At 39.0% G+C, this 26,867-nt stretch overlaps 2 protein-coding genes across 2 annotated transcripts; one reads left to right on the top strand and one right to left on the bottom strand.

Annotated features, from left to right (window-relative positions):
- Positions 1-149: 149 nt before the first annotated feature.
- On the bottom strand, positions 150-14,072 carry coq6 (coenzyme Q6 monooxygenase). Its single transcript, XM_036592945.1, has 12 exons — positions 13,531-14,072; positions 12,714-12,848; positions 10,029-10,087; positions 7,949-8,075; positions 5,424-5,554; positions 5,216-5,323; positions 5,005-5,067; positions 4,297-4,404; positions 2,472-2,674; positions 2,102-2,217; positions 1,099-1,265; positions 150-284 (listed from the first exon to the last, which is right to left on the bottom strand). The coding sequence occupies exons 1-12, from the start codon at positions 13,751-13,753 to the stop codon at positions 255-257; spliced, it is 1,470 nt and encodes a 489-aa protein (XP_036448838.1). The 5' UTR covers positions 13,754-14,072; the 3' UTR covers positions 150-254.
- Positions 14,073-14,087: 15 nt separating this feature from the next.
- fam161b (FAM161 centrosomal protein B) lies at positions 14,088-24,836 on the top strand. Its single transcript, XM_036592943.1, has 10 exons — positions 14,088-14,564; positions 15,543-15,576; positions 15,974-16,296; positions 16,659-17,122; positions 18,495-18,835; positions 19,006-19,127; positions 19,987-20,154; positions 20,267-20,366; positions 22,715-22,893; positions 23,378-24,836. The coding sequence occupies exons 3-10, from the start codon at positions 15,998-16,000 to the stop codon at positions 23,457-23,459; spliced, it is 1,755 nt and encodes a 584-aa protein (XP_036448836.1). The 5' UTR covers positions 14,088-14,564; positions 15,543-15,576; positions 15,974-15,997; the 3' UTR covers positions 23,460-24,836.
- The last annotated feature ends 2,031 nt before the right edge of the window (positions 24,837-26,867 follow it).

Raw genomic sequence — 26,867 nt, 5'->3', positions numbered from 1 at the left:
TTCTTAGAACAAGGGCAGAAGACGACAAGCCAATTTGGATCCAGTTGTTCAACACTCAACTGGCAACATCCTTGGTCCTAGGGCTCTACCACAGGAAGTCTCGAACAGAAATGGCAAGCAGAATTAAATAACTCAGACAAACACATTCAGACTTAAAATATAAATTTATTAATTTACACTTTTACATTGAAGGGGCAAAGTTGCTTTGCCATATTGTAGTCCCAATACACAACTGCCTGCATGCAAACAGTTTTTTACTTGCTGGCATATGCAATAATCTGCTCCTGTGGGCACAAGAGAGAAAACATATAATTAATCTTAGGTCTGCACTTTCCTAAGATGTACTACACATACAATTCACAAAACTGCAAGAAATGCCTATTTTCTCTTTGGATCCAGGAGGGAAAAGTACATATTCTCCTTCTCGTAACCCTACATTTAACTGGCATAAATCAGGACTTAGCATCTAGTATAATATGAGAGATAACCTCATAGCCTCCCAGGAGAATCCCTCGCAACAAGTTATGGTCTTATTGGTCAAGATCGCTTAGTAAAAAGAATGAAACCGGTTCAGTGGCCTGTAATAAAAGGAGTGTGAAAACACAAGCCAACACTGCTTGTGCGCAGCCTTGCAACTCCACCCACACAGTTTCGGTAACAGTAAATTTGGGGCTAAACTTAGCTGTAGTAGTAGCTCCTGACCATGTAAATTACAGACACGGTCCTGCATATAAAGGCATGTAATCAAAGGACAAGAAGGGGGATGGGGTTAGAGAGCAAGGAGACACCAGAGGAGCCAAAGTCAAAAGAGGGAGCAAATGTAAGAGAGGTGAAAAGAGGCTCAAAGGGAATTGGAAAGAGATGAGAAGAAAGTCCTAGATGACAGAGGATAAAAAGATGATGAAGAGACAGAAATAAAAAGATCACAGAAAGGATCCGAAGGCAACGGACTTAGAGCAAAAATCTCTTCCTAACAAAGGACTGCCATCAATAGGGAAGTGAACATTGGATTTAAAATAAAAAATATTAAAACGTTTTGAGCCAAGTAGATGGAAATGGATACTTGCACAAGATACAGACATAACACAGGGGTCTTACTTTGAGGGGTGGTAGTGCATTGGTAGCTTGCAGGCCAAAGGTTCTCAGCAGCACCATGGGGGCAGCATTGGTGGAGTACAACCTCTTCATGAGGTCGATGGCAGCCATCATGGGCAGGTTGTGCCTCTGCCGCTCAGTCTCATATTCCAGCAGGTGCTGCATGGCCCCTGGAAATTAAATGGCAAAGCGTCACAGCATAGGCTTTTTTAAATTGTATGTACAGTATAGTAAGCAATGCAAAGGCGAGCATTAGAGCGTCTTTGTTTCTCCTGTACAAAAAATTACCTGTTCATCTATACTTAAAGCTACACTGCATTGAATGTACTATCCCTGACTTGGTAATCGTATGGCATTGAAACTCAAAAGAATGCTGATATCAAGATTTCCATTTGTGGTGGGAAGTAATGCACAGTGTTCCTGGCAGAGATGTGAACCAAAAACATAAAATAAGTTTACAGATGCTTCTGTATATTAAAAAGCTCTGTAGAATTGTTTGTGGTTAGAGAAATGGAAAAGAACTTACATCATGGGACATTCTGATCTTCGAGTGTGGCCTCAGGTATAAAGTCTAATATGAAAACTCATTCAGTAACAGATGAGCGGAACTTCTGACCACAGACCAGCCAAGGCCATAGCATTTCTTATCATGCTCATTCAACGTGACTGAGCTATTGGAAAGTTTCTAATATGATCTTTTGCTTGTCCTCAATGCACCAAGTCAATGTGACCACCAGACAGTACACAGTAGTCTATATTTTGTCAAGATAGAACAAAGATGTTCAGTGTAGGGCAATAGACCTTGCATCTAGTCTTGCTGTAGGAACTCTGAAGAAATGGACTAGGAAACTCCGCTCACCACATGCATTTCTAACAGACAGCTGTGACAGTACTATGTTTATTAAATGAAAACACTATATTTCAGCCTATGAATATGAGAGATACAAGAAAATGAGTGTACAAAGTCGTTTTTATACGGCCTGGCTGTTCATGTTGGTACACTCACCAAGGTCTTTCCCATTAAATGCTGCTTGGCTTAGCACCTGTGTCAGACAGGCCACATCCCCAAAACCTAGATTGGCACCTTGGCCTGCTAAAGGGTGCACTCTATGTGCAGCATCTCTGAAAGACGAAGGAACAAGTCAAGGTTAGGAATAAACCCTGCGGTCACTGTGACAGACTGAACTATACCCTATCATTTCAATACAGAAAAAAAACAAAGAAATATACAAATCATGAATTCAAATGATTTTTAGTTTGGTATAACTATAGCTGGAGAACAAAGGACTTACACAAAGAAGTTTCCACAAAAAAAAACATCCACATGGTTTGCAAAACCACCAACTAGTGCCCATAAAGACCTCAGATATACATACCCAATTAGGGCCACTCTGTGGCGGATGTACTCAGAGGCATGGCCCATGCCCAGAGGGAACATGACCCGGCTCTTTGGACCAATGCCTGCCACGCTGGGCGGAAGCTGGCGGGTGGAGGTACCGTCGGGCATGAGGACGGACAGGGCAGTGCGAAACAGAGAGCCGGCAGCCTCTATCAGATCAGACTGGTTCTCATTACTCCACTATAGAAAACAAGAAAAATAAAACTGGTAGACAAATGAACTGGAAGAGCATAGATTACAATAAAGATGCAAAACTCCAACTGGATGATCTTCAGCACAGTCATCAAGGACAAACACTTGGACAGTACAACCAGCACCTTATGAGCATCTATGTAACCACAGGGGCTATTTTCCCTTGATAACTTAATTCTTTTGAGGGATAAAGTCATTTTGGCAGTGATGCAAGGGCTTGGGCTTGGACTTGGAAGTAGAAGACCAGTTATCCAATCTGCATGTCCAGCAGCAAGCAGTCTCTCAAAAATCTCAGGTTAAAAGGAGCATGCACATGGCTTTTTTGTTTGATGAGTAATTTTCAGGAATATTGAATGAATATTGAGGAATACTGTGTAGCAAGGGGCAACAAAACATGTGTGACTAAACAATGCACATTCACAAGTGTGATATCTTTATTCTACACATTCTAACTAATTAAAATAAGTTGCTGACCAGGTCGCAAATTTGACTATGTTTGGTCTGAAGAAAAAACGTTCCATGCAATAATGAACAACACTGGCAAGACATGGGTTTAATTAGCCAACCAGTCATGAGTGCCAGCATGACTCAAACACGCAGGCCTGTGACCAGTAGCCTCAGTAAAAATAGCCAGCTTGGGAACAGGGGAGGTTTTTTGGCCTTCAACATATAAAACCCTGTGAGGTGTGCATCTGTGTGAGGGCCAGGTCAAAGGCGTTAAGCCCTGATGAAGAGCAGCCAAGCCAGAACTATTGTTAAACGTTTTCTGGGAAGGGTCAATCAAAAACTGTGTGACTTCGGTTTTGGTGTCGGAACTGACACAAACTTTCTTGAACTCAAAATAGACAAATGCTATGTGTCTGTTTTCATCTTGGCTAACAGTATTAGCCTAGTCACATTGTGTGTGAAGAGTTAGTTAGCTGATACCAAAGGTAATCATTTCACTAAATCATGCTGAAAGTTAAATCTATAGGAGCAGAGTGTGAAACTAAACTGAGCGTATTGTTTAATAGTGCTTTTCTGTGACGCTTATATGTGCTATAGCTGTGCTCTGTGGCAGCCACTTCTTGTCCGTTGCGCCCTAGCCTTTAGAAGGCTGCCGTAGTCTTTCTATGCTTCCTTCATTAGACTAAACAGATTAGAAACTCTGACCAAAACACAGATGCATGCCCTACACTGCCCTCTGGTGCAGTATAAAGTTCAGACATTTCATGGTTGTCCAATTTGAGAACGTAAAATGTTAGAGAAAAGCGTTTTTACACTTTCATGACTATCTGAATATTTAAAGTTTCTGATCCATCCCTACTGACATTTGAGTGATGAGTGCTGACATCACATGACATCAGCTAAAAAATGCCTGGGGTGTGGAGTTATTTGCAAAATAGTATGTGATATTGTTCTCAAAATAAAGATGGTTAGTCATAATATGTTCCTTCAAACTGACAAAGGTAGCATGCCGACTTGCATTAAAAACATCCTGAAAAGCTAGGTGTCCCCAAACATTTGACATGCAGTGTAGGTGGACAGTTGAGCTCCAAAAATCAATGCAAAATACCATTCTACTGGAGTACAGTTGTTCTTGACACAAGGATAAACTGTAAATGACTTACAAACGCAGAGTTGATGGCATCCACAAAGCTCTCCTCATCCATCTGCAGGAGTTCTTCTGCATGCTGGTGGCTGGTGGACCAGACCAAGGAGCTCTCTGCGTCTGACAACTAATCACCACAAACATTTTATTTATATATATATATATATATATATATATATATATATATATATATATATATATATATATATATATATATATATAAATTTCAAGTGAAATTCATGAATACATGCTGTTTCTATTCAGACACTTTAAATGTTAACTGGGCCTTAAAATCAAACAATGTTCCTTTAACTCAGCCTAAATACGTTTGCTTCTTTAGTTTTATACAGAAGTGACAATACTAATGTAACAAAAGGTTACAGCTACCAGTTTAGCATTATGCAAACTGCCTGCCTGCCTTTGTTTTCTAATACTGCTATCTACAAAAAAATGGACAAAAGTAAAGACAGGCTTCAAAATGTTGCTACCATTCATTTTTTTTTATCAAACATACTTTTGTACATTTTAATACATATCAGTATATCATACAGTTTTAGAAACAAATCAAGTATATTTGAGATTACTTAACAACTCAACGCGGTTTGAAAACTGTATTGATAAAGTAAGACTGTAATGATCCAGTTTGTACGATGCTCATCGGCGGGGTATAGCGTGAATCGCGACTGCCTGACCAATCCACCTTCTTCTACAGTCAGTGGCAGCTTACCGGGAGCATTGCGATAGGTCCTGTTGGGAGGAACCTCTGCCATGCCACGTTGTTCTCAGTGGGCTGTACATACGAGAAACACAAAAAGTCAAAAGAGGAAAGCAGGGTTAACTGAAATACTTTCAAATGACCAAAAGCTCTCAGATTGCATGCCAATGACCATACACACAGTAAACGGTGGCATGTTGTGCCAGTAAAGCTCTCAACATACCTCAGATAAATGCAGAACAGCTACTACAGCAGACTGGTCATAATTCCACTTGACAGTGGGGATCCCTGCCTCCCTCCGCACCATGGAGTTGGGTCCGTCAGCCCCAATCTGTAAGAGCAGGGAGTATATACAGCAGCATATTACCCTCTCAAAAGTTTCTTATATGAGTAAAGCTGAGTAAACCACACACCCACTACATTCTTCTCACCAGCAGCTTGGTCTGCAAAGTCTGTCCACTGGCTAAAGTCACTTGCACCCAAGGAATGGAGTCAGCAACTTGGTAAGGCCTGGGCCAGGTGTACTTTACCACTCTTGTTCTGTACTGCACTTCAACTTGTTCTGGATAAAACATGAAAGGAGGAAAGAGCATGTGCAAATATCCAGGGTTAAAAAAGTAAAGAACTTGAAATTCTTGAATTGAGCGACAAAATCTGAGCCCTAACCTCTAAGTTTAAACGTGATACCTTGACAAAAAAACAAATTCACACAATTTGTAATATGAACTGGAGCTACGAGGCTACTGTAGCTAATAAACAACAGAAGCTTATATCTATTTCCGCATTGCAAACAAGTATAATAATCACCAAGATTATAATCACCAATAAGCATCATGCAACGTAGAGATGCACATACTGAAGTTTTTATTGCACTTCAGAAGAGCATAATGTTTAGTCTATGCGGGATTCCCACAATTCCCATATCTCAAAGACTGCATCATGCACATGCATCTCACTTGCTCATGTGTTTTCTGGTATGACACAGTGACATAGCCAGAATTTCATTTATTTGAAGGGGTGGGGTGGGGATTTAAAGGTTGAGGAGACAGCTAATGAACGTTAAGGCTCAGAGACATTATAACGAGGATTACAACCACCAGCTAGCCTACTTAACTATGCATAAAAAGTTTGAAAATTACCCACCCATTACCATAATTCAAGGGAAAAAACATCACAGCAGGTAAAGGCTTACTAGGTAGATTTCACTACTCTAGTATTTTCTCCGTTTCGCTGTTATGAAACAGAACGAGTACCAAGAACGAACAGAAGTGTGGACAAAATTCAGGTTTGACAGTGGCCGCTACTACAGTGATACAAACCACATAAGCAAGTGTACACTAGATTAGTTAACAATTTTACTTTGACTGAGACAAGCGTGTGATGATTCAGGTACGACGCAAGTGGTCATAATCTTCCATTATTTCTTAGCTATATTAGCCTTTTAGCTCCAGTGCAAAGCTAAACAAGCAAACTTCAGACTAGCTGACTGCTGATCTGCTGTAAAGGATAATTCAAATAAATCTGATTAGTCACAGAACTGTTGCTTTAAACAGACACTCATCAAAATGTTCTTTCCTTCCTCTTTCCTCTTAAGAGATTTGGGGGATCAAACCAGCAGAAAAAGGAAAACATGGTTTTGAAGTCCTAAAGAAAGAGCTGAGAATCAGTACACCACGCCATAAAACACTACTGGTTTCCCTTTAATTGGCAAGGCCAAGGTCACACTGACGATCCTGGTAATGAGCCTTGCCACATTTCACTGACTAATGCTGTTTATCTACAAACAGATCATAAAACACACTCAAGCAGCTAACAATTACCCATACTACAGAGAAAATAAAATTAAGAAACAAATCCACTTCTCTTACAATTACTAGTGGCCAGCAATCCACCACATGAAAGGAGTCGGAATTATGCCCTCATCTGGAGACCATTCTGTCCACAAAACTGAACATTAGTGCTTGTACACAAAGTGACAAATACTGGCTACTTCTTCTGATTCCAAAGCAGAGTTTTGCAAAAACCCAGCTGGAAATGTCAGTGTAGCTCTGTTGCAGCAACAGCAGAAGGACAAAACTACAAGAAAACAAGAAAAAAAAGAAAAAGAGGAAGAAAGCTCAACTTGCACATGAATCCACACGTGCTGCCACATCTACTGAGTTTAAGATGATTTCTGTTTTTTTCTGTTGTTGTAAAAAAAAAGCCATGTTTTTAAAAGGACATGAGTACATTTGCAGAGGCAGCTTGAGAGAAGTTAATTATAACAACAATTTGTTGTAGCTAAATGCTGTCAGCACTTTGGTGCCCAGAGTTTGTGAGATGCTCCACTGCAAAAGTGTGGTTTTTCAAATGGGTCAATAGACCACTGCACGTGTCTGCACATGGCACCAGAAACTTATGGAAACACTAATTCCCACCAGCAGAAATGTGCTGCATGATTGAAATAGCAGGGAAAACATGGGCTCATCAAAAGAGGCTAGGTCTTTAAAAAAAAGGCAAAAAAAGGTTCAAAAGGAAAAAGTAAGAATAAACAAAAGCAACAGGACAGGAAGGAACAGCTTGTGGTGACATCATGTGCCAGGACAGCTGTAGAACCAAGTGGGTCCACTCCAGGCTCCGGTCTACAGGCCCAGCAGGAGCAGCCCATTAAGCACTATAGGAAGCTCTCAAGAGCAGAAAAAAAAGCAATAAATAGTGAATAGTAGCGTGCTGTTAGTGGAAAACTGAAGGTTGCACAGTAGCAGGAGCCACAACTTGCAGTTTTTAAGTTGTAGAAAACCAATGTTTACTTATTTTGTAAGTGACGTTGACAGAACATGAGTTTTAATCCCTTGGTTCAGTTTTTCACTCTAATCAAAACCCACATCTGAGCTGTGTATCATGTAAATCTAGGATCCCAAAAAGCAAACACATAAATAACTTGATAATTAATCAAAGTTCAAAAAGAGCCAGTTACCAGAGAGCGTCTGCAGCTGTTTAGTCAGAGCGGCCACGATGACATCGTTCTCTACGACGTACGCCATCTCGTCCTGCAGATTCTCCTTATCAAACGTAATCAGGGCATCTGAACAGGCATCCCAAACCTAAAGGAAAGGGCCAATTACTGCTGTGGTTCACAACTCTATCCTTAAATGGACTACTCAGCTCCTATTTCTGGACTTCCAAGAGGGCACAAAAGACGCCGAACTAGAACACATCAAAGATATTCAGCTAAGGCCTAATGTTTGGCCAACCAAGCATCAATCTGGGTTCAGCAAAGGCCACCAACACCCCTTGGGGTTGCATGGTTCACTTAAACTCTCTGAGGCAAAGTAGAAATATGAAATAGCATTCTTTATGTAGATTTATGCCTGCATTTAAAGTCAGTAAAATAATAAATAACAAATACGTGAACATTACTGTCACGCTAAATTTTCTGCTCAGTGTTTGTTGCAGTGTATGAGGGCCAGCTTTTTAGGGTGGTGTGCTTTTCAGCCTGTAAAATATTAGATTTGCTTTAACAAGACAGCATGACTTAGCTGTTGACACAGCTGTTTTTCTTAAGACATCAACTGACTCGTTACTAAGGTACAAGCAATTTAGTCCCTGGGCAACAAAATGCAACGGCTTTTTATCTTTTTGGTCATAAAGCACTTGGGATATGCCCATACTAAAACCACTAACAGTGGTGGGTTTGCACTTTCTGATACACGGTTGGGTGGAAGATTTAAAACGTGACCAAACCCAGAATTACAATTTTACACGTAGGAAAAACACCACTGTTGATAAGTTTCATGTTGCTGTGTGTTGCTATGTACTTTTAGTCACGGCCAAATTAAAATGGCCATTGCCAAAAATGAGCCTTTTAACATGTCTACTTTTGCTCCAGTGATACTTGACAAGGTACAGACTGCTTTGGAAAGAAAAGGCAAGCCGATACCTCTATAGCAAACCTTCAAAATTTTAAAATATACTCTTTTGGTACGTGGCATTTCCCAAACTCATTTTGGTGTTTTGCCTCTAACCACTAAGTCTTAATGGAAGAATGAGAGGGAACCTTGTAGGTTGACCTCAATCCATTGCAATTCCTTCCCTTGTTTGAACATAAAAACATACACAACACAAAAAAAAGAGAGAAGTTAAGGGGTACAGAAAAGGCATAGCGGGTGAGGGATGTCTCCATACGGCAACCTCTGATGACATCCCTTCACTGGACCAGAAACCACAAGATGGCTTTTTGGCCAAAAAATAGCCACATCTTACGAGGTGGACCCACATTTCTACCACAGTGTAGAAACTAAGGGTCCTTTGCTACTGACATCTGTAGCTTTTATCTCCAACCCCTGTTTTCCCCACAATTCTGCCTAATTAGAAGACAGGGGAACTAGGCTCTTATTTCAATCTGCCATGGCGATTTATAGCAGCACATTAAACCAGATTCTAATACATAAATACTAAACGCAGTAATCACAAACAGGTCTGTTGACTCTGCGTTTGGGGCTTTTGCTTTTCAAATGGATCGCTCATATTCTAAATGCTGAAGTCTAAGGCATTAATTGCCAGCTGGCTATGTATGCTTTGAGCACCAGCACAATGGAATGAGCAAAATATGACTATTTTTTGTTTTACTTGATGGCTTCATTGACCACGGAAAACTTACTGTGCCATACTTTTGTGTATGTGGGAGTTTAAATTTGTAACATTGAAGCTTATTTAGCCTTTTTTATTTTTCTAATTACATGTTTTTTTGGAAATTGGTGTCTCTCTGTCTTTTAATTAAGCCTAACATTGTTCTATTTTGAAGGTACAGGAAGACCATCTTTATGTTTGGCCCCTCAGTTCCATATTACTGGCTAACTACATGGTCATGTGGTTTGTTACAATGCTGGAACAGAAAGAAACCTTCACTGCTGACCCACCCAGCGTAGAAAAGAAAGGCTTTTCCCCCTTCAGTCTATGGAACATAAAATTTTAGTAATGTACACAACTGCAGTACTTTTAGATTTAATGACAATACCTTTGTTTATTTTCCCAGATGCCAGTTATTGTATACTAACCTGCATTTTTTGGTAGGGTTTGCATCTCAAATTGACAATATGATCCCAAGCGCCAAGACCTGCGATATAAAAAGATAGCTGAGTCATTGTATGAAAGAGAATTTAAAAGGATTAGCAGATTAATCAGGCTTTGCCACTGCTGACTCTCATGCATGCCCAGTTGGCATATCCATTAACTGCAAGTTAAACGGTTGTAACAATATTATAATACAGCATAGATTCAATGATCAGATTCTGGGTAAGCAGGGAGACTTAAGCTCAAAATAATGAATGATTCTTTGTATGTTAGAGGATAAATAATAAAACAGGGCTAAACGACACATTTGAAATTATGATACCAATTATTTACGTGTGATAAAAATATATTTATAATATATTTCAACATTTGATTGTATTTTTTAAAGGCATTTTTAGAATCTGTATTGTGCACTTTGTATCCAGTTTTATGGCAGGGCCTGATAAACTAGGTTTTGTTTAGACAAAACTGAACCTTCAAAGTTGCCCACATAATGTATATTTCCCTCAAATTGCACCAAACAGTTCAAGTAAAATGAATACAGTGATGGAATGAAATGAATAGGGACAACAGTCATGCCTCCAAATTTTTGCCATGACCCATGTGCCAGAAAGAGCCAGTAGGTCATTCACTGACCTACTTCCTGGTGGATCTTCTATACACAAGCATCGCTGCAAATAGGCTTAATGACAGGGAGTGTCCTCTCTAAGAGCTTTGCTATCATTGGACCAGATGTACTTTTCCCCGCCAGGTACCCACAGATTGGATAATGCCCTTCAATTCACCATAATGTTGTTTTAAATTAAGCCAACCATTCATTCCTTTACAGGATGACACATGGGAAGCTGCGGTACAATCTAGAAAGACTTAACTGACTCACTGTAAAAGAGTACATCACATCTTAGTACTAGTCATGTCACTGGCATGCATTTTTGCCCTTAACAAACTAGCTGAACTACTAGACTGATAAAATCTTCAATGAAGTCAGAACGACTACAGCTTTTCCGTATAATTAATGAGACAAGGTGTTTACACAATTTATCAGTTAAGGCCATCCAGACACAGGGGGCTATGTTTAGTGCCTTGTTCTGATACACTGTTCCACATTATGTTGTGAAAATCATCTTGTTTTTCTTACCATGCAGGTCATCTGGTCTTTACTGTCTTTACTGTCTGAATGCCACTCTGTTGTAAGGACTCATTTTCTTGTATTTTATTTTTTCCCCTAAAGCCCAATCAGAACAGACTATTTTTATTGCAATTGTTCATGGAAATTCAATTTGGTTTGCATCTCCCATTTTCCAAAGCTTAAAAAATTGTAAGTACAAAAATATCAATCTATATACAGAACTGTGCAAAAGTCATTTATTTAATTTCCTGTCAAAACAGCCACTAAACACAAGTTACTCATTTTTCAGCCTCTAAGATTAAGTACAATTTATCACAATTGTATGTTAGTGTGTCCATCCTTTGCCATTATGACAGCTTCTATTCTTTTCAGGAGACTTGCGTTAAGTTTTTCAAAGAAATCTGCAAGGATATTTCAGGCTTAGAAGTAGTTTGCATTTTCTGCTTCTCACAATTGAAGTAATCCCAAACACATTCAATGTTGCTGATGTTTGGACTGTAGGGTGGTCAATTAATTGGTCTGATAACACCAGCAGCTTCATTTGTTTGGTGTGCATATTTTTTCTTTTTTGTTTATTTCCTTTTCTCAGTAACAGCTTCTTGAAAGCTACACATCCTTTTGGACCCATAGTGCTGAGTTGTCTTCTCAAAGAACAGATAAAAACACCTGTGGATTTCTTCAGATCTGAGCAAGCGTGGAACTTGATTTTTTCCCACCTCTCAAAGATGAAAGCTTTATTTACGGTTTATCTGACGGTGATCTACAAGGTCTTGCACGGTTGTCAGCAGTGCCGTTTTCTCTAAATCTTTGAATTTATTTTTTAACTCAGATTTTAGAGTAATTCTACTCACTTACGCTTAGAGGCGGGCGATGTGACAAAAATCTATCACGATACTTCACGATACACAATGTTACAATATATTTTTTTTTTTTCAGAAATCTGATTAGCTGGAACAGAGAAAAAAGAACCAGTAGTGCTACATTTTAAAACGTACTATCAAAAACTGAGAATACAATGATTTTATTCAATATTTGGCATACTGTGTTGCACTAAATCCAGTTAAACAGGACTAATTTTGCTCTCTTCGTAATGAAACATGCAGCTGGTCAGTGTTCTACAAGTTCTGATGATATCTACAATATGTTCAGAAAAGCAAACTGTATTGTATTGTGATATAATTTATCACACACACAAAAAAAAAAAAATCTGTATATTGTCATATTGCCCAGCCCTTCTTACGCTGGTAACACTGCTGCTCATTATTCTATATCTGTTGTTTGGAAGCTATTTATATAGTGTTTTTGTTGTATGTATGCAACAGAACTTTGTCAAGGTCTAATGCACCTGTTATGCACTGCACTACACAGCTGAGATCAAGTAATTTGTTTTAATGCACATTTGGACATAATGACTGTACTGTTGAATTAAATAGTACTGGACTGAACCAAATCCAAATGAACCAAATATTTGACAGTCAGTGAAATATGATCACTACATGAATTGAGGATTACATGTGAATGTCAGTGTGATGCAATGTACCGCTCAGGAGTGTTGCTGAACCAGGGCTGATAGAGCTGACCCTTGTGCTGTACACCTCAGGTGCCCTGTCCATCTCTTTCTTAGGACCAGCTTCCAGCAGAAGAATCTTTTTGCCTTGCAAATTTGGATCAAAGCCTGTAGAAACAAAAACAGACACTTATGCTAAATGGCGAGGAGGCTATTTCTAGTGGCATGACAAAGCCAGAGCATTTTGCCTCTTGCATGAAAGTGGTGATAGCATGAGAATTCTAGTTTTCATAAGATGTGCATTTTAATTGCACCTTGGCACGTTTGCACCCGGGAGTGTGCGTTTCACTGAAACCTCAATTGCAGCCTTAACTGGTGAGGGCAGTTATTCGCTGCCTAACTAAATACTTCCATCAAACAAAATAAGTGCTTCGCCTTCATGTGGAGAAGGCTGGGGTCAGAGAAAAGCGAGGGGGGAAATTAACGTTATGGCTAGGGATGTTTGACAACGCTGTACTTAAGCAAATCGTGGGAGATTCTTAACTCGCACGAAGTCGAAGCTTTGTACACAAAACACGGAAGGAAAGGGACGTAAACCGGTTGTTTGGACAGTAAGCTGCAAGAATGTACGAAGCTGAAGTTGCTTCCTATCCTCCACCTTCTTGTTCGAATTTTCCCGTTCCACCTTAAATGGTGCAACAGTTACGGTTTAGCGTTTGAGGCGCCACTGCACGCGCCAGAATGTAATTGCTGGTCCATTCAAGGTGGAACTGGAAAATTCGAAAAAGGAGCTGGAGAATCGGAAGCAACTTCAGCTTCGTCGAGAATGTTGACACTGGGCGACACTCACCAAGAGAGCATGCCATAGCGGTCCCCACCATGCCTCCGCCGGATATTATTATGTCGTATACATCATTTTGGGCTTTGCCCGATTCCTCGTCGGGCTCGGAGGACGAGAAGCCTCTGGCAAAGTTTCCTAATCTGGCTCCGTTCACGCTCCTAACCGTAACGTTAACGCACGGCCGCGCTGCTGCCACAGCTGCGGTCAGTCTAATTCTCCTTAAAGTGAACATTGTAACTCAGCAGAGGACGAGGCGAGTGCGCTCTGTTCGTATATAGAACGCTACAGCACAAAATCAGAGCAGTTCTCCTTCAGTTTGTCCTCTTATTCGACATCAGGACTAGTTCACTTTCTCTCCTCTGGCCATGTTGATGCAGCTGCTGCTGCGTAAGAGCTCAACACGCAGTCGACTTCCTGTCTCGTTAAGGGGCTTTCCAAAACTAATTCCATTAATATCAGCTTTCTATATTAAAGATATTGACTTGTACTTATATATAAATTTCAAAAACGTGGATAAGTTACTATGTTCCTTTACGATGTTAGAGCTCCCACAATGTACACAATAAAGTGCTGATGTATTAGATTTACCGCCATCTATTGCCCTGGAGGGAAATTGCAGGAAGACATTCAAAAGAGGAAGGATATCTTCTAAAAATAAGATGCTGGATATGAAAGGATAAATTTTCCACTGTAATTGTTTCAGGGAATGTTTCATCGCTTATCATACCTTGAAAGAACAATAAGCGTTTTTTCCATACAGTTTCCAATATTAAGCCCATCGTATTTGCGCGTCCTCGGGCGCCGGTGGGTGGGGATTAGTGCGCTAGAGATCAAGTCCAGAGGCGTCTGGCGACCGTTCCAGGGAAATGAAAAGTAAAATACCATCATCGGATTATGTCTGGGTGCGTCCGTGACTGCGTCATGTTGGCCGCACCGTGAATCAGATGAGGAGCCGGTGAGGAGCCTGAGTAAATCGCTGGACAGAATTGTAAGCTGCATTAACTTAGAGGCAAATCGACTGTAACATTTCTCAATAGCCCAGTGTAAGTTAACATTTATGTGCAGCCACTTTAAGCGCACACATGTATGTCTCATAGATGACAGAAACATTCGCTTTTACGAGATTTCCACCAAAATAATGGCGTGTTGTGGATTCGGCGTTATGGTTGCCATAGCAACGACAACCCACCACTTTCCAATGCAACAGGCGCTGTTCACTCACAGCATAGCCCAAGAAACACCAGTGCTACACTCTTAAAAAAGATTTTTCTTTAAGGGTTCTTTAGCAAAAGGAATGGTTCTGCTTAGAACCACGAGTTCTGTGTAGAACCATTTCCTGCTTTTCATTTTTCAGATTGATGGAGAATGTGTAGTATATGGTTCTACGATGAACCTTTTTGAAAATGGTTCTATATATAATCAAAAAGCGTTTATCTATTGTTACAAGCTAGACATCGTAACAATAAAAGAACCCTTATTGGTGCTATATAGAACTATTTTCAAAAATGTTCATGTACGACACATTTTTTTATCAATCTGAAGAACCATTTCACCATTTAAGCATGAAATTGTTCTATATAGAACTCATGGTTCTAAATAGAACTAAAGAACCCTTGAAGAACAATCTTTTTGAAGAGTTTATGTTCTATTTGCTGAAAGTGGTTCTGTATAAAACCAAAAAGGGTTTATCTATTGTTACAAACTTGACATCAAAACAGTTAAAGAACCCTTAATGGTGCTATATAGAACCACTTTTTAAAAATGTTCATACATGTTCTCCATCAATCTGAAGAGAACCAGTTCACCATGCAAAGAACCATTTAAGCATGAAATTGTTCTATGTAGAACTTATGGTTCTAAATAGAACTGAAGAACCCTTGAAAAAACATGTTTTTTAGAGTGTATGTTCTATTCTATTCTATTCTGTTCTATTTTGGTTTGTTTTTGTACTGAATACTATGTAACCTTATGTTGTGTATCAGTAGTAGGCTAAGCACTAACTATGTTTCTTTTTTTTCTAGCTTTAGTAGCTGATAACTTGTGAGAAGAACACAGGTTTGGATCCAGATTTCTTCTTGATGCCTCACACTCACACATAAAATCACTACTTATTGCATTCATGTTATTTGTATTTAATAATATTAGAGTTTTTCAGAGTACATAAATACTTACTGACTTTTTGTATATATATTGTGTATCCTGACTTCCACCCAATGACAGCTGGGATAGGCTCATGTGTGTGTGTATACATTCCATACATGTATATATATATACATGTATGGAATGTATGATATATATACTGCACAATGATATATATACTGCACAATATTTCCCCATAAAAAGCTTATGGAAATGCTCTCATAAGCTTTCCAGAATTGTCATCTCATGACAAACTTTGTATTTCTTGAAAATGTAAATGACTAATGTTAAGTTAAATTGCTACTCTTTCCAGGCTTTCCCACCCTTAGAAGATTCCATGTCTGAAAAGAGCATTGCTCAGCAAGGGATGATGGGAATTTCAGAGAAACTACATTCCTATTCAGAGGACAGGGAGAGGTCTGAGATATTTCTGGAGCAGCATTTAGAATTCCTGAAAGCTACACACCGGCAGCAGCTCCAGCAGATTGAGCTGCAGCACCAGGCTGGTCTGGAAAGTAGAATACTACAGAATTCTCTGCTCTCTGAAAACAGAGACACTTCACATAAGACCAGTGGACCACAAGAAACTCCCAGTAGTGATGGGAACAGTGTTAAAAACAGAGGAGATACCTACATGTAAGTTCACTCGTTATAAGACGCACTTGTTACAGATACAATACTAGTCAGAAGTTTGGACTCACCTGATGGAACATCCTGATAACTCGATGAGGGAGGCTGATGTGTCTTTTGACTAGTACTGAATCAGCACTGGATAAAAGTTGTGAGGTCCAAAGTCTAAGACTACATTGAAAATCTGGAATTATTTATTTAAAGGGGCCTTGTCATGAAAAAACTGAATTTTCCCTATTTTAAAAAAAATAAATAAAACAGTTTGATATAGTTCATAAACACTGCTGTACCTCTTAAATATGTCACTGAAAGTGTATATTGTGCTTATTGTTGCATGTGGTAATGCTGTTGTCTCTCTAAACCTAAAGGTTTAATAGACCAAAGAGATCCTCCTCCACACCTGATCTGAGTACCAAGATGAACCTGGGGAAGTCTTTTGATCCAGTTATGCCCCAGACTTGTGGGAGCCGGAGGCAAGCTCTTCTCCAGGCCAAAGAGTCCAAGCAAACCATATTTGATAAAGAGGAAATAGACTGGGCTGAGTGTCAGAAACAGTTCCGTGTAGCACCTGTCCCTGAGCATGTCTTCAAGTCCCTTTATGATAATATTGTCAGTGAGCAGGAACGGATGAGGCAGGAGTGGCGGCAGCAGAGGAAAGAGGTCCTCTTATCCATGCAGAGACCCTTTACTTTCCACCAGAGAGAGCGGACGAAAGAGAGGGCAAAGCAGGAGAAAGCCACTGACAAACAGAGTGAAACCAGCAAGCATGCTGGAAGGAGGAAAACTGTACCTAATGCAGTAACAGACCCAGCCATCTCTGAACATTTAAAAGGTCCTCCTCATACAGTTTCATCACCACAGATTAAGAGGCAGCACTTTTGCCACATCTGTAGCCTATTTATTACTATTTGTAGTCAGAGCTTGTAAGCAAAAGATATGTAAGCAGTAAGTCGGCTGTAAAACCGTTAGTCTATCCTTCATATTTATTTTTCTGGAACAGAGTAGCAATCAGCCTCCTTGTTTAAAGGAATAGTTCAATGAAAATCAAATTTACACTCCTTTTACCTTAAATGTAGACCATCAGCTAAAGCATGTTTGGTGTCTGAAGTTTGCTTCCACAGCTATGAGTATAGTGTAGCTAATAAGTAATGGAAAACTATACTCCACCATTTAGCACTGTGCAAACTGCATAAATCATCAGTCATTTGTGTGTTGAGGTTTTATGTACAAGTGTATGCAAATGTTTGGGTACTCTTGGCCAAATTACATTTTTTATGATTTAGTTTATATTTGATTAACGTAAAAGATAGAAAAAAGCAATTTTGATGTGTAACAGTTTGGACAGCCAACAGATATCTTATGCTGACATTTAGTGGAATTCATTCTTCCTAAACTTGTGCAGGGTTTCCTGTGCCACTGGCTGCCACACAACCCAAAGCACAATAGATCTGCCCCCTTAACAGTTGACAAGGTGTTCTTTTCATCAAATGCTGCTCCTTTTTTCCCCAAACATAACTTTAGTGATTGTAGCCAAAGTGTTCTATTTTTACTTCATCAGTCCACAACACTTGTTTCAATAACATCTCTGGCATATCTAGATGTTGTTTTGCACATTTTATGAACATGATGAAATTTGTGATTTGCAGATAAGGTTTCCTTATGAAAACTCTTCCATGCATAATCATGTTTGTGCAAAAAACGCTGCACAGTATAACAGTGCACCACCACTCCTACCACTGCTGAGTCACATAAACCTTCCAGCAGATTCTCTGTTGTCATTTTGGGGGTTTTCTTTGGCTTTTTGGCCAGGATACAAGCAGTTCCATCTGAGAGTTTTTTTTGTCTTGACCTTTTTGTTGTTTTGCCTTGACCTCCACACTTCCAATTTCTTAATAGGTTTCTTAATGACATTTTGGACAGTAAAAATTGTGATCTGGAAGCAGTTGGCTGTAGTGGTTTGCTGCAGTGATTGTGTTACTTTGTCACTTCAAAAATCAAGAAAAAGTGGTGCTCAAAGTTTTGCATACAGCTGTGATCTCAAATCGGATTTTTATGTGATTAATGACACTAAATAACATATATAAATAAAGCCTGAATTTTGCTAACGTGTCCTGGCAGATCAACAGCATTTGGGGTAAAATAAAGCTCTTCATTTATTGCAAAGCTTTACCTTCAGAATTTCTAATCTTCAATTAATGTCACAGAGGAGGAGCAGAAGAGGAAGATCCGCATTCAGGCGAGGGCTCAGGAGACCCTCAGGGCCTCTTCAGCCCCCATCCAGAGCCAGGCACCCAGAGCTGATGGCCAGCAGGCACGCACTGCCCAGAGGACCAAGAGCAGAGTACTTGGCTTTTTAGAGCAAAGGTCATCCTTCCGACCAGTGATCAATGCTCAGGTCCCAGACTTTGATAAGCTGTACCAGGCCTTCCGGAAAAAGCTGACGGAAACAGCAGAAAGGAGAGAGGTTACCCTCTGCCAACCATTCAAACTGCGCACATCTACTCTCCAGCCACGTCACAGCAGAAGCAGCACAGACCAACCGCTGGTTGGTTTCACTTTCATTGCTTTTTTTGTTTTGTAAATTTAAATAATAAATTCTTATTTGAGGTTTTAGGTCAAACAAAATTAAATTCAATTGCTATTTGAGGTCTTCTTTGAAGTCTTTTAAAATTCCTAAGATGTGTGTACTGTAACTTTTCATTTTCCTATCATTAGAGCTCTACAAGCAAGAGCAGTTTAAAGAGAAGCAATTCTTTTGGTGGCTTGACATCGTTATCCATGGATACTCTTCCAACGTACATAACGGATGCTGCGAGAAAAAGGTCCATGGCTATAAGGTGAGCAGGAAGCTCTAGAAAGCTAATAACTATTATACTATACTATATTATATAATGTATATTATACTCTATATTTCTCTGTTTTTTTCCCTGACACAGCAAAGTGTCATCTAAAGTAAAGTGCATTTTAAACCAGAAGTACATGCATTGAAAAATGCTTAATTCCTCCTAGTTTCTGTGTAATAATGAAGTAACAAGCATTAATTTAATTAGTAGTTGTTGGTTTAATTGCTTAGTTAGGCAAAGTTTGTTGCCGGCTAACTTTATATTGCTTACTATGGGTATAATAAAGGACACCTAAAATGTTACATAAAAGAGTATGATATATAATACACAAACAAAAGTGCTCTAGCAAATGTGTTTTTTTACCCTTATTACTTAATAATGCAGTAATAGACAACACTGGCTTGTTAAGGTATAATAAGAGCATTAAAGTGCTCAGGAAAAATGCTTACTTTACCCTGCTTAATAATGTAGTAATAAACAGCCCTTTAATTACCAACTTTTGGCTTGTTATGTCTTAATAAGCACAAAAACAGGACAATATGATGTCCCCCTATATTGAAGCGTTACCCATTCTTTTCTTTGCACTCTATTTCAATTTGTTACACTGAATATCTGTGTACAGTAACTGGTATTACTGAGTCTGTGCTGATGACATAGATGATACTGTAACATGATACTGTAATTTTACTGTACTGTAAGTTACATTAAAGCTATACCCAGCCTGGCGGATACTTTTAGGCTTAGATCATAAAGGAACTTAGTAGGCCTGAGACTGAATAGAAAGTGGACCTTTCCAAGGAAATGATTCCTAAATTTTTCCTTTTTGTTCTCATTTTTTTTCCACACTATGCAGGAAGTCTCTGGAGCTGCGGGACAGTAAGGAGCAGGAAAACGCTGAGTGGATGAAACAACACCGAATGAATTCTCAAGCCATGAGTAGAGCAGTAGCAGCACGGGCCAAGGCCATGGACCCACATAGGAGTCTGAAAGAAGTCTATCAGGAGAAACTCAAGCAGCACAGGCAGGCACTCTTCTTCTGACCTTAAGGAGCAACCAGGTCATGTTTTTATGACATAATCAGTATGTTTATTAGTATGAACGTCTGAATTCATTATTTTTTCTTATCACTGTAGACACGCTGATCAAGAGAGGGCGAAAGATTATAAAAGAGAACTGAGGGAGATGAAAGCTCGAGTCACAGCCCGCCCGTACCTCTTCGAACAGGTCTCACAGGTACAAGTGCAGCCTTTTTGTAATTTGATTGTCAGCACAATATGCTTTTAATTCGTAAACATACCCTTTTGTTTAATAAATTTCCAGAGAAAACATACATTTAACAGAAAATTACACAACAGTCTCCAACACTGAATATAATATGAAATCTATCAGTGTTTAATTTGTATTTCGTTTTTACTCTTTATTTTTGTGCATGTTACTTCCATTTTAACTTTTCCATCATTCTAATCTTAAATCCAGTGAGTTACAGCTGTGTCCTCCTAAGAAAAAAAGATGTCCCAAAGGAGTCTGACATTGTTACCCTTCAAAAAGACTAAAATAATTAAAAATATATAAAATAATCAACTTGCATCATGAAGGGAAAATAAGGGAACTAAAGGTCCAAAACTGAATTTCAAAAAATGATTATATGATACAGAGATAATGGGACTTCTAACAAAAGTTTGAGACCTATTAGATCACCAAAACTGGTATCAGCACATAGACATTTCTTAAAGCTTTCATCTTTGAGAGATTGGAGAAAATCAAGCTCCACTGTTCTGAACTGAGCTTCAGATTTGAAAAAAATCACAGGTGTGGGAAGACAACACTATTTTGAGTTTGAAAGGATGTGTAGCTGTCAAGAACTTTTATCAACTGGGTCTAAATTTGAGATCTTTGAGAAGGCAGTATGTGTGCCATTGAAGCAAGGAAAAACTCTTCAGGCCATCAGTGAGCAAGTGGAGGATCAGTGAATGTTTGGGGATGTGTAACTGTCACGCATCCTCCGAGTACCTCATTGGATTCGGACTCAATCTCCCAGAATCCTCTGGGAGATCACATGACCTCCACACAGCCAATGCCGACACTAACCTGGACTCAACATCCCAGAATTCTATGGGAGATCACCTGACTCCTCACGTGACTTCCTGCTCCTATCAGTGTTCTCGTTCACCTGAATTCTAATGGGTGTCACCTGTGTTCTTGATCATATGACAACTCTAGTTTAGTTTATAGCCCGGGCTTTAGCATAGGGACTTTGCGAGGTATTGTATCCACTGCGTGATCTACTAAGCGCTCTTTCCATTGTATGTTTTTTCGTGTATGACCTTTGCCTTTCGTTTCTCGACTTTGCCCTTTTTGCTCTGCCCTTCGGATTATTTGCCATTGTGTACGATCTCTGATTTTTGACCTTTTGCCTGTATTCCTGATTACATTTTTGCCTCTCCCTTTTTGGACATTCAACCTGGTGTTATGATTGAGTGTTTGCTTCTTTTGTGCTTTCTGGAATTGACCCATGATTGTTTTGTGACAACGACTTTGGATTGTGATTCTATCAGTAAAGCCTCCTTGGAGTTTTACATCTGCGAGCGTCTGAATCTGCTTGGCACGTTACAGTAACAATGTCTGGATTTAGTGACTTGTTTTTGATTGAAGACATCATGAATGCTGATGAGTACAAACAGGTTTTAATACATTATACAGTATAATTCAGAAAACATCCTGGAAGAAATTCATTCTACAGCAAGATAACGACTCCAAGCACACTGCTGAGAAGATCAAGAGATACTTATCAAACAAAGATGCTGCTGGTGTTCTCAGAACAATGGACTGACTATCCCAGAGCCCAGACGTCAACATCACTGACTTTGTTTGGTATTACTTTGATTGTGAGAAAATGCAACTTCTAACTGAACTTTGGAGGTGTGGAAAAATATCCTTGGAGATTTCTTTGAAAAACTGAAAGCGAGTCTGCTGAAAAGAATGGACACTGTAATAAAGACAGGTCAGTGCGAAGACATGGCGGGGCCTCTGAAAAAAATCTGCTTCCTACCTAACATCAACAACCAATTTAACTGCTGAACTGGTGGAGCTGATTATTGATATTAGATCTGCAAACATGTACTCTGTTAATACGAGTTCCACTTAAGTGCACTCCAGCCCAGTTTAATCCCTTTTATACACTCTGGTCTGTTTTGACTCCGATAACAACATGGGCATCCCCAATATTTTCTGTTTAATGAGTGTTAATCACTGAGGAAAAAATGTATACAAGTTCCGCTGTTGTGGTTTCTCAACACACAGACTCTTTCACCCCCTAAATACTTTCCCTTTTTTCCGCTGAATATAGGCAAAGAGATATTATATTAAATTGTTGAGGCTTTGGTGCAATTTTCAGTTAAATATATGTTTTCAGCTTTTTTCCTGGCACTGAAAAATGAATAACTTGAAATTAATGGCTGTTGTGACTGGAAATTAAATATACAAAAGGCTGGTCTCTGACTTTTGCAACCAGCCAGAGCCTGCAACCATACTTCAGTGTTTCATTTCCAGTTTAGTTTTATTTTTTATATTCTTTCTAATAGAAAAATGCAAAGAGCGATGCAGAGCGCAGATACAGAACCACCCTAGAGCAAGCAGGCTTGGATGAAAACTTTGTAAGATCCAAGGGAGAAAATGACGAAAGCCAGACATCAAAAAATAAGGATACAGACTCTGACAGTGATGGGGATCAGCACAGCTCTGAAACTGACACCCAGGAAAGGTATGCACACACATTTGCTTTACAAACAGTGCACATTTGTATATTTACATAAATAAAATGTATGACTCAGTCCCACAGCGTTGCTTCTAGTGACTTGCACTTACCATACTAGCACATAAATACTATTTACTTTGTATTCACTTTTCAAAGGTACATATTTGTGCTTTTTTTTGAAGCTGACCTATTCTATAAGTGGAATGTTGTCAGTGCCACATCATCATACAGTTAACAGTGAAGCAGCATGTTAAATACTTATCCAGGTTTCAGAGGGTGGTATAATTTTAGTCCCTCTTTAATGATCCATAATATACACATTAAAGTTAAATTTGACTCCTCCACTGGAAATTTAATGAGCCATATGCTATACTTTCATATAGAATGATATGTTATGTTATGCTTGGAGACACTAAAGGAATATAAGCCTGAGAAGTTATGATGTAGTGACTGTATGGATAGAAGGTATAATAAACTGCAACTGCTGCAGGGAAGGAAGTGGGGAAGACAGCGGGCAATGCGATGAGGGAACAGAAGAGAGCGTGAAAACCAAAGCGGAAGAAGTTTGCTGACAGTGAGCAAGGAGCTGGTATAAGAATCAGATATGTTTGATGATGCGGTGAGGAGCATGCCGCGGTCAGACACAAGAACACTGGTGCATTCATATCATTAAAGGCTGTTTTTTTTCACAAAAGCATCTCAACAGTGAGATGATTCTTATATGGTAGAGTGAGCATCACAGTGAACACTCCCTCTACTATTTAAGATGATCCTAAGGCTAAGGTGCTTTTAGGAATGCTGTCCATCAAAAGTTTGGGGACACCTCTTTTTTGTCTATAAATATAATCTTACTTTTCTCTCTGTTACTTTCCTGTTATACTTACTAAGAGTGGCGTTAATTACCGATAGCAGATAATCTACTAATAACTTCCATGCAATTGAACACAGGAGCCACTTCATTAAAATATGACAATATAACCACATGTTTAGCTCACATGCTTTTTATAAAAAAGTGTGTTTCTTCTACAAACGAGACTGAAAGTTTTTCTCTTTGTGTTTAAGGTTCAAATTGTGACCCCTTAGGTTGAAATAATGACTGATTTTCTTGAGATTTTGAATTAGTAAGTCAAATTAATAATAGAAAAGGAGTTCTTACACATTAAGACCATAATAATTTCATAGTAATTAAGTAATTATATTAAGGCACTAAAACAGTATGTCAACATAATCTATCAGAAATAAAAGAAAACAGGTAATGCATGTTCATTTTCGGCTGGTGTGATGAACTGAACTTCTGTTCTGCTTTGTGTGATTGAAAACCGTGCAATATTATAAAATACTGCTTAATTCACTAAGCGCATCCTGGTGGTTTGAGAATTGTATGATACATACAATATATTAAATCATGGCAGTGACATTTTTGCCACTGTGCACACACATAACCCACAGCTACAGTGCGCACCAGTAAAGAAGAGCTGTTTCAGTCATGCAGTGAACGCACAGCCGGATTTTTTTTTTAATATGTGCTTTTGACAAACGTTTGGAAAATAAAACTGGCAAATCATTTTTATGGCAAAACCTGCTTTTGAATTTGATGCCAACAACATGTTCCAAAAAAAGTTAGGACAGGGGAACAAAAGACTAGTAAAGTTGTGTAATGTTAAAAAAAAAACACTTGGTGGAACATCTAACCAGTTGCTGACCTGTAACATAACTGAGTATAGAAAGAACATCTCAGAGAGGCAGGGTCTTTCAGAAGTAAAGATGAGGAAGGGTTCATCACTCTGTGAAAGACTGCACGATCAAATAGTGCAACAGTTCAAGAGTAACATGTCTCGACATAAAATTGCAAGGAGCTTATATATCATTAAAATCATTAAAAAAGCACATAATATAATTAAAAGATTCAGAGAATCTGGAAAAATCTCTGTATGTAGAGCACAAGGCCAAAAACCAATATTGGCTGCCCATGATCTTTGGGCCCTCAGGCAGCACTGGATTAAAAACAGACCTGATTCTGTAGTGGATATCACTGCATGGACTCAGAAACGGTTCCAAAAACCATTTTGAAAACAGTTCATCGCTACATCCACAAACGCAAGTTAAAAATCTACCATGCTAAGAAGAAACCATATATAAACAGGATCCAAAAAGGCCGCTGCCTTCTCTGGGTCCATGCTCATTTAAGGTGAAGTGGAAAACTGTCCAGAGGTCAAATGAATCAAAATTTGAAATTCTTTTTGAAAATCACAGATGCAGAGGAGACGAAGTTTATGCTCTGAGCTTTAAAAGACGGCGGTGGGACGGACGTCCAGCTTATGAGTCTCAGAACACGACGTCTTCCTCTCGCCGCTTCCTTTATAAGGACATGAGAAGCACGTTTTCCTGAGTCTGGCATCATTTTAAAGCAATTAAAACACAAGCGCGCCAACTGGAAACTCATATCACGCGGACTGGACCTCACGTGATGTTCGCTGTCATGGTAACGTTTACTCTAAACGCTACTCCACGCATGCGCGTCATTTTGCATCGGATTACTTGTAGTGAGCATGTAAACGAAGATTTTCCATCAAATCGTTGAATAGAGTGTGCATATAAACACCTCAGTCTGAATCTGTAATCGGATTGTATTCAATCGGATTGGCAAAAATCTTTGCATGTAAACATAGCCAATGTCAAACCACATTCTCCAAGTATTACAACAGCATTGCTCTGTAGTAAAACAATCCAGCTGCTCAACTGGCCTGCCTGCAGTCCAGACCTGTCACCACTAAAAACATTTGGCACATGATAAAGCAGAAAATATGACAAAGGAGACCCTGAACTGTTGAGCAGCTGAAATCCTATATCAAGCAAGAACAGGAAAACATTTCACTTTCAAAACTACAGCAGTGTCTCCTCAGTTCCCAAACGCTTACAGAGTGTTGTTAAAAGAAGAGGTGATGAAACACAGTGGTAAACATGCCCCCGTCCCAACTTTTTTGAAATGTGTTGCTGGCATCAAATGCAAAATGGACATGTATTTTTCAAAAACAATAAAATGTCCCAATTTCAACATTTGATATGTTGTGTTTTCGCTATTAACTTTAATTAAATATAGGTTTAAATGATTTGCACATTTCAATTTAATTTTACACAGCTTTCCAACTTTTTTGGAAATGTGGTTGGATTCTTGTTTTTAATAAGTTATTGCAAACTGAGAAAGTAAACATGATCAATTGCATCACAAAAGATTTTGAAAAGCTAGGCATCCCCAAACTTTTGATGGTAATTTAATATATTTTTCTTTTATTTTTTTATTGTTTGTCTTGAAATGTGTTTGTAAGCATTTTTTTTTACACTTTTTAAAGTGTAGCAGTATGATTTTGATTCTAAAATGCATTCCGGCCTTGCAACATGCTTCTTAAAATAAAATGTAAAAAAATCAAAGGCAGTTTGGGATTTCATGGTTCTAAATGTATCACTGGTTGCGGAGAAACACTTGGGAGCCTAAAACAAATCCTTAGTAACCAGGGGAACTGAATATTAAAAGCGTTGTGTTTGCTTGAGTTTTACTTATTGCCCATTAAATCATGTTTGCGACCACACAGATGACATTACACCTTTCAAAGTTTGCGGCGGTGGGTCTCCTGAGGGTTTGCACCACAAAACATTAACTAACATTAAATCAGGGGGAACTTTACTGTGGGATACAGAAAATACACTTTCGCCCCACCGTTTGTCAACTGTGGGATTATGAAGTCAAGGTGATGATGGACAACAGTGCCATAATTATTACCTATAACTGTCACAGAGGACAGCTTTATTCTCCAAACACCATTTGAATAAATACAGGAATAACGCGATATGACAAGTTCCTTTTAGGACAAGGCCCATCTGAAATTCACATTTCAGAGATGTAAATCTTGAGGATGAAGTCTGGCTATTTCGAGAACCGCAGTACGGCTGAAGTAAACAGCCACGGCTATTTATCTATCATC

Source organism: Colossoma macropomum, unplaced genomic scaffold (genome assembly GCF_904425465.1).
Source record: "Colossoma macropomum unplaced genomic scaffold, Colossoma_macropomum, whole genome shotgun sequence".
Lineage (NCBI taxonomy): Eukaryota > Metazoa > Chordata > Actinopteri > Characiformes > Serrasalmidae > Colossoma > Colossoma macropomum.
Note: the sequence above shows the minus strand (reverse complement) of the source record. Positions and strands in the feature narration are given on the sequence as shown.

Bases quoted from the DNA above. Each gene is read 5' to 3' on its own strand.
- fam161b (XM_036592943.1), top strand. From the start codon at position 15,998: ATGTCTGAAAAGAGCATTGCTCAGCAAGGGATGATGGGAATTTCAGAG. The intron at 19,128-19,986 runs GTGAGCAGGAAG...CACACTATGCAG, and splicing joins AAAAGGTCCATGGCTATAAG to GAAGTCTCTGGAGCTGCGGG. The intron at 20,367-22,714 runs GTACAAGTGCAG...TCTTTCTAATAG, and splicing joins TCTTCGAACAGGTCTCACAG to AAAAATGCAAAGAGCGATGC.
- coq6 (XM_036592945.1), bottom strand. From the start codon at position 13,753: ATGTTCACTTTAAGGAGAATTAGACTGACCGCAGCTGTGGCAGCAGCG. The intron at 10,088-12,713 runs GTACATTGCATC...TTTATATCGCAG, and splicing joins TTCAGCAACACTCCTGAGCG to GTCTTGGCGCTTGGGATCAT. The intron at 5,324-5,423 runs GTGAGAAGAATG...CTGCTCTTACAG, and splicing joins CTTTGCAGACCAAGCTGCTG to ATTGGGGCTGACGGACCCAA.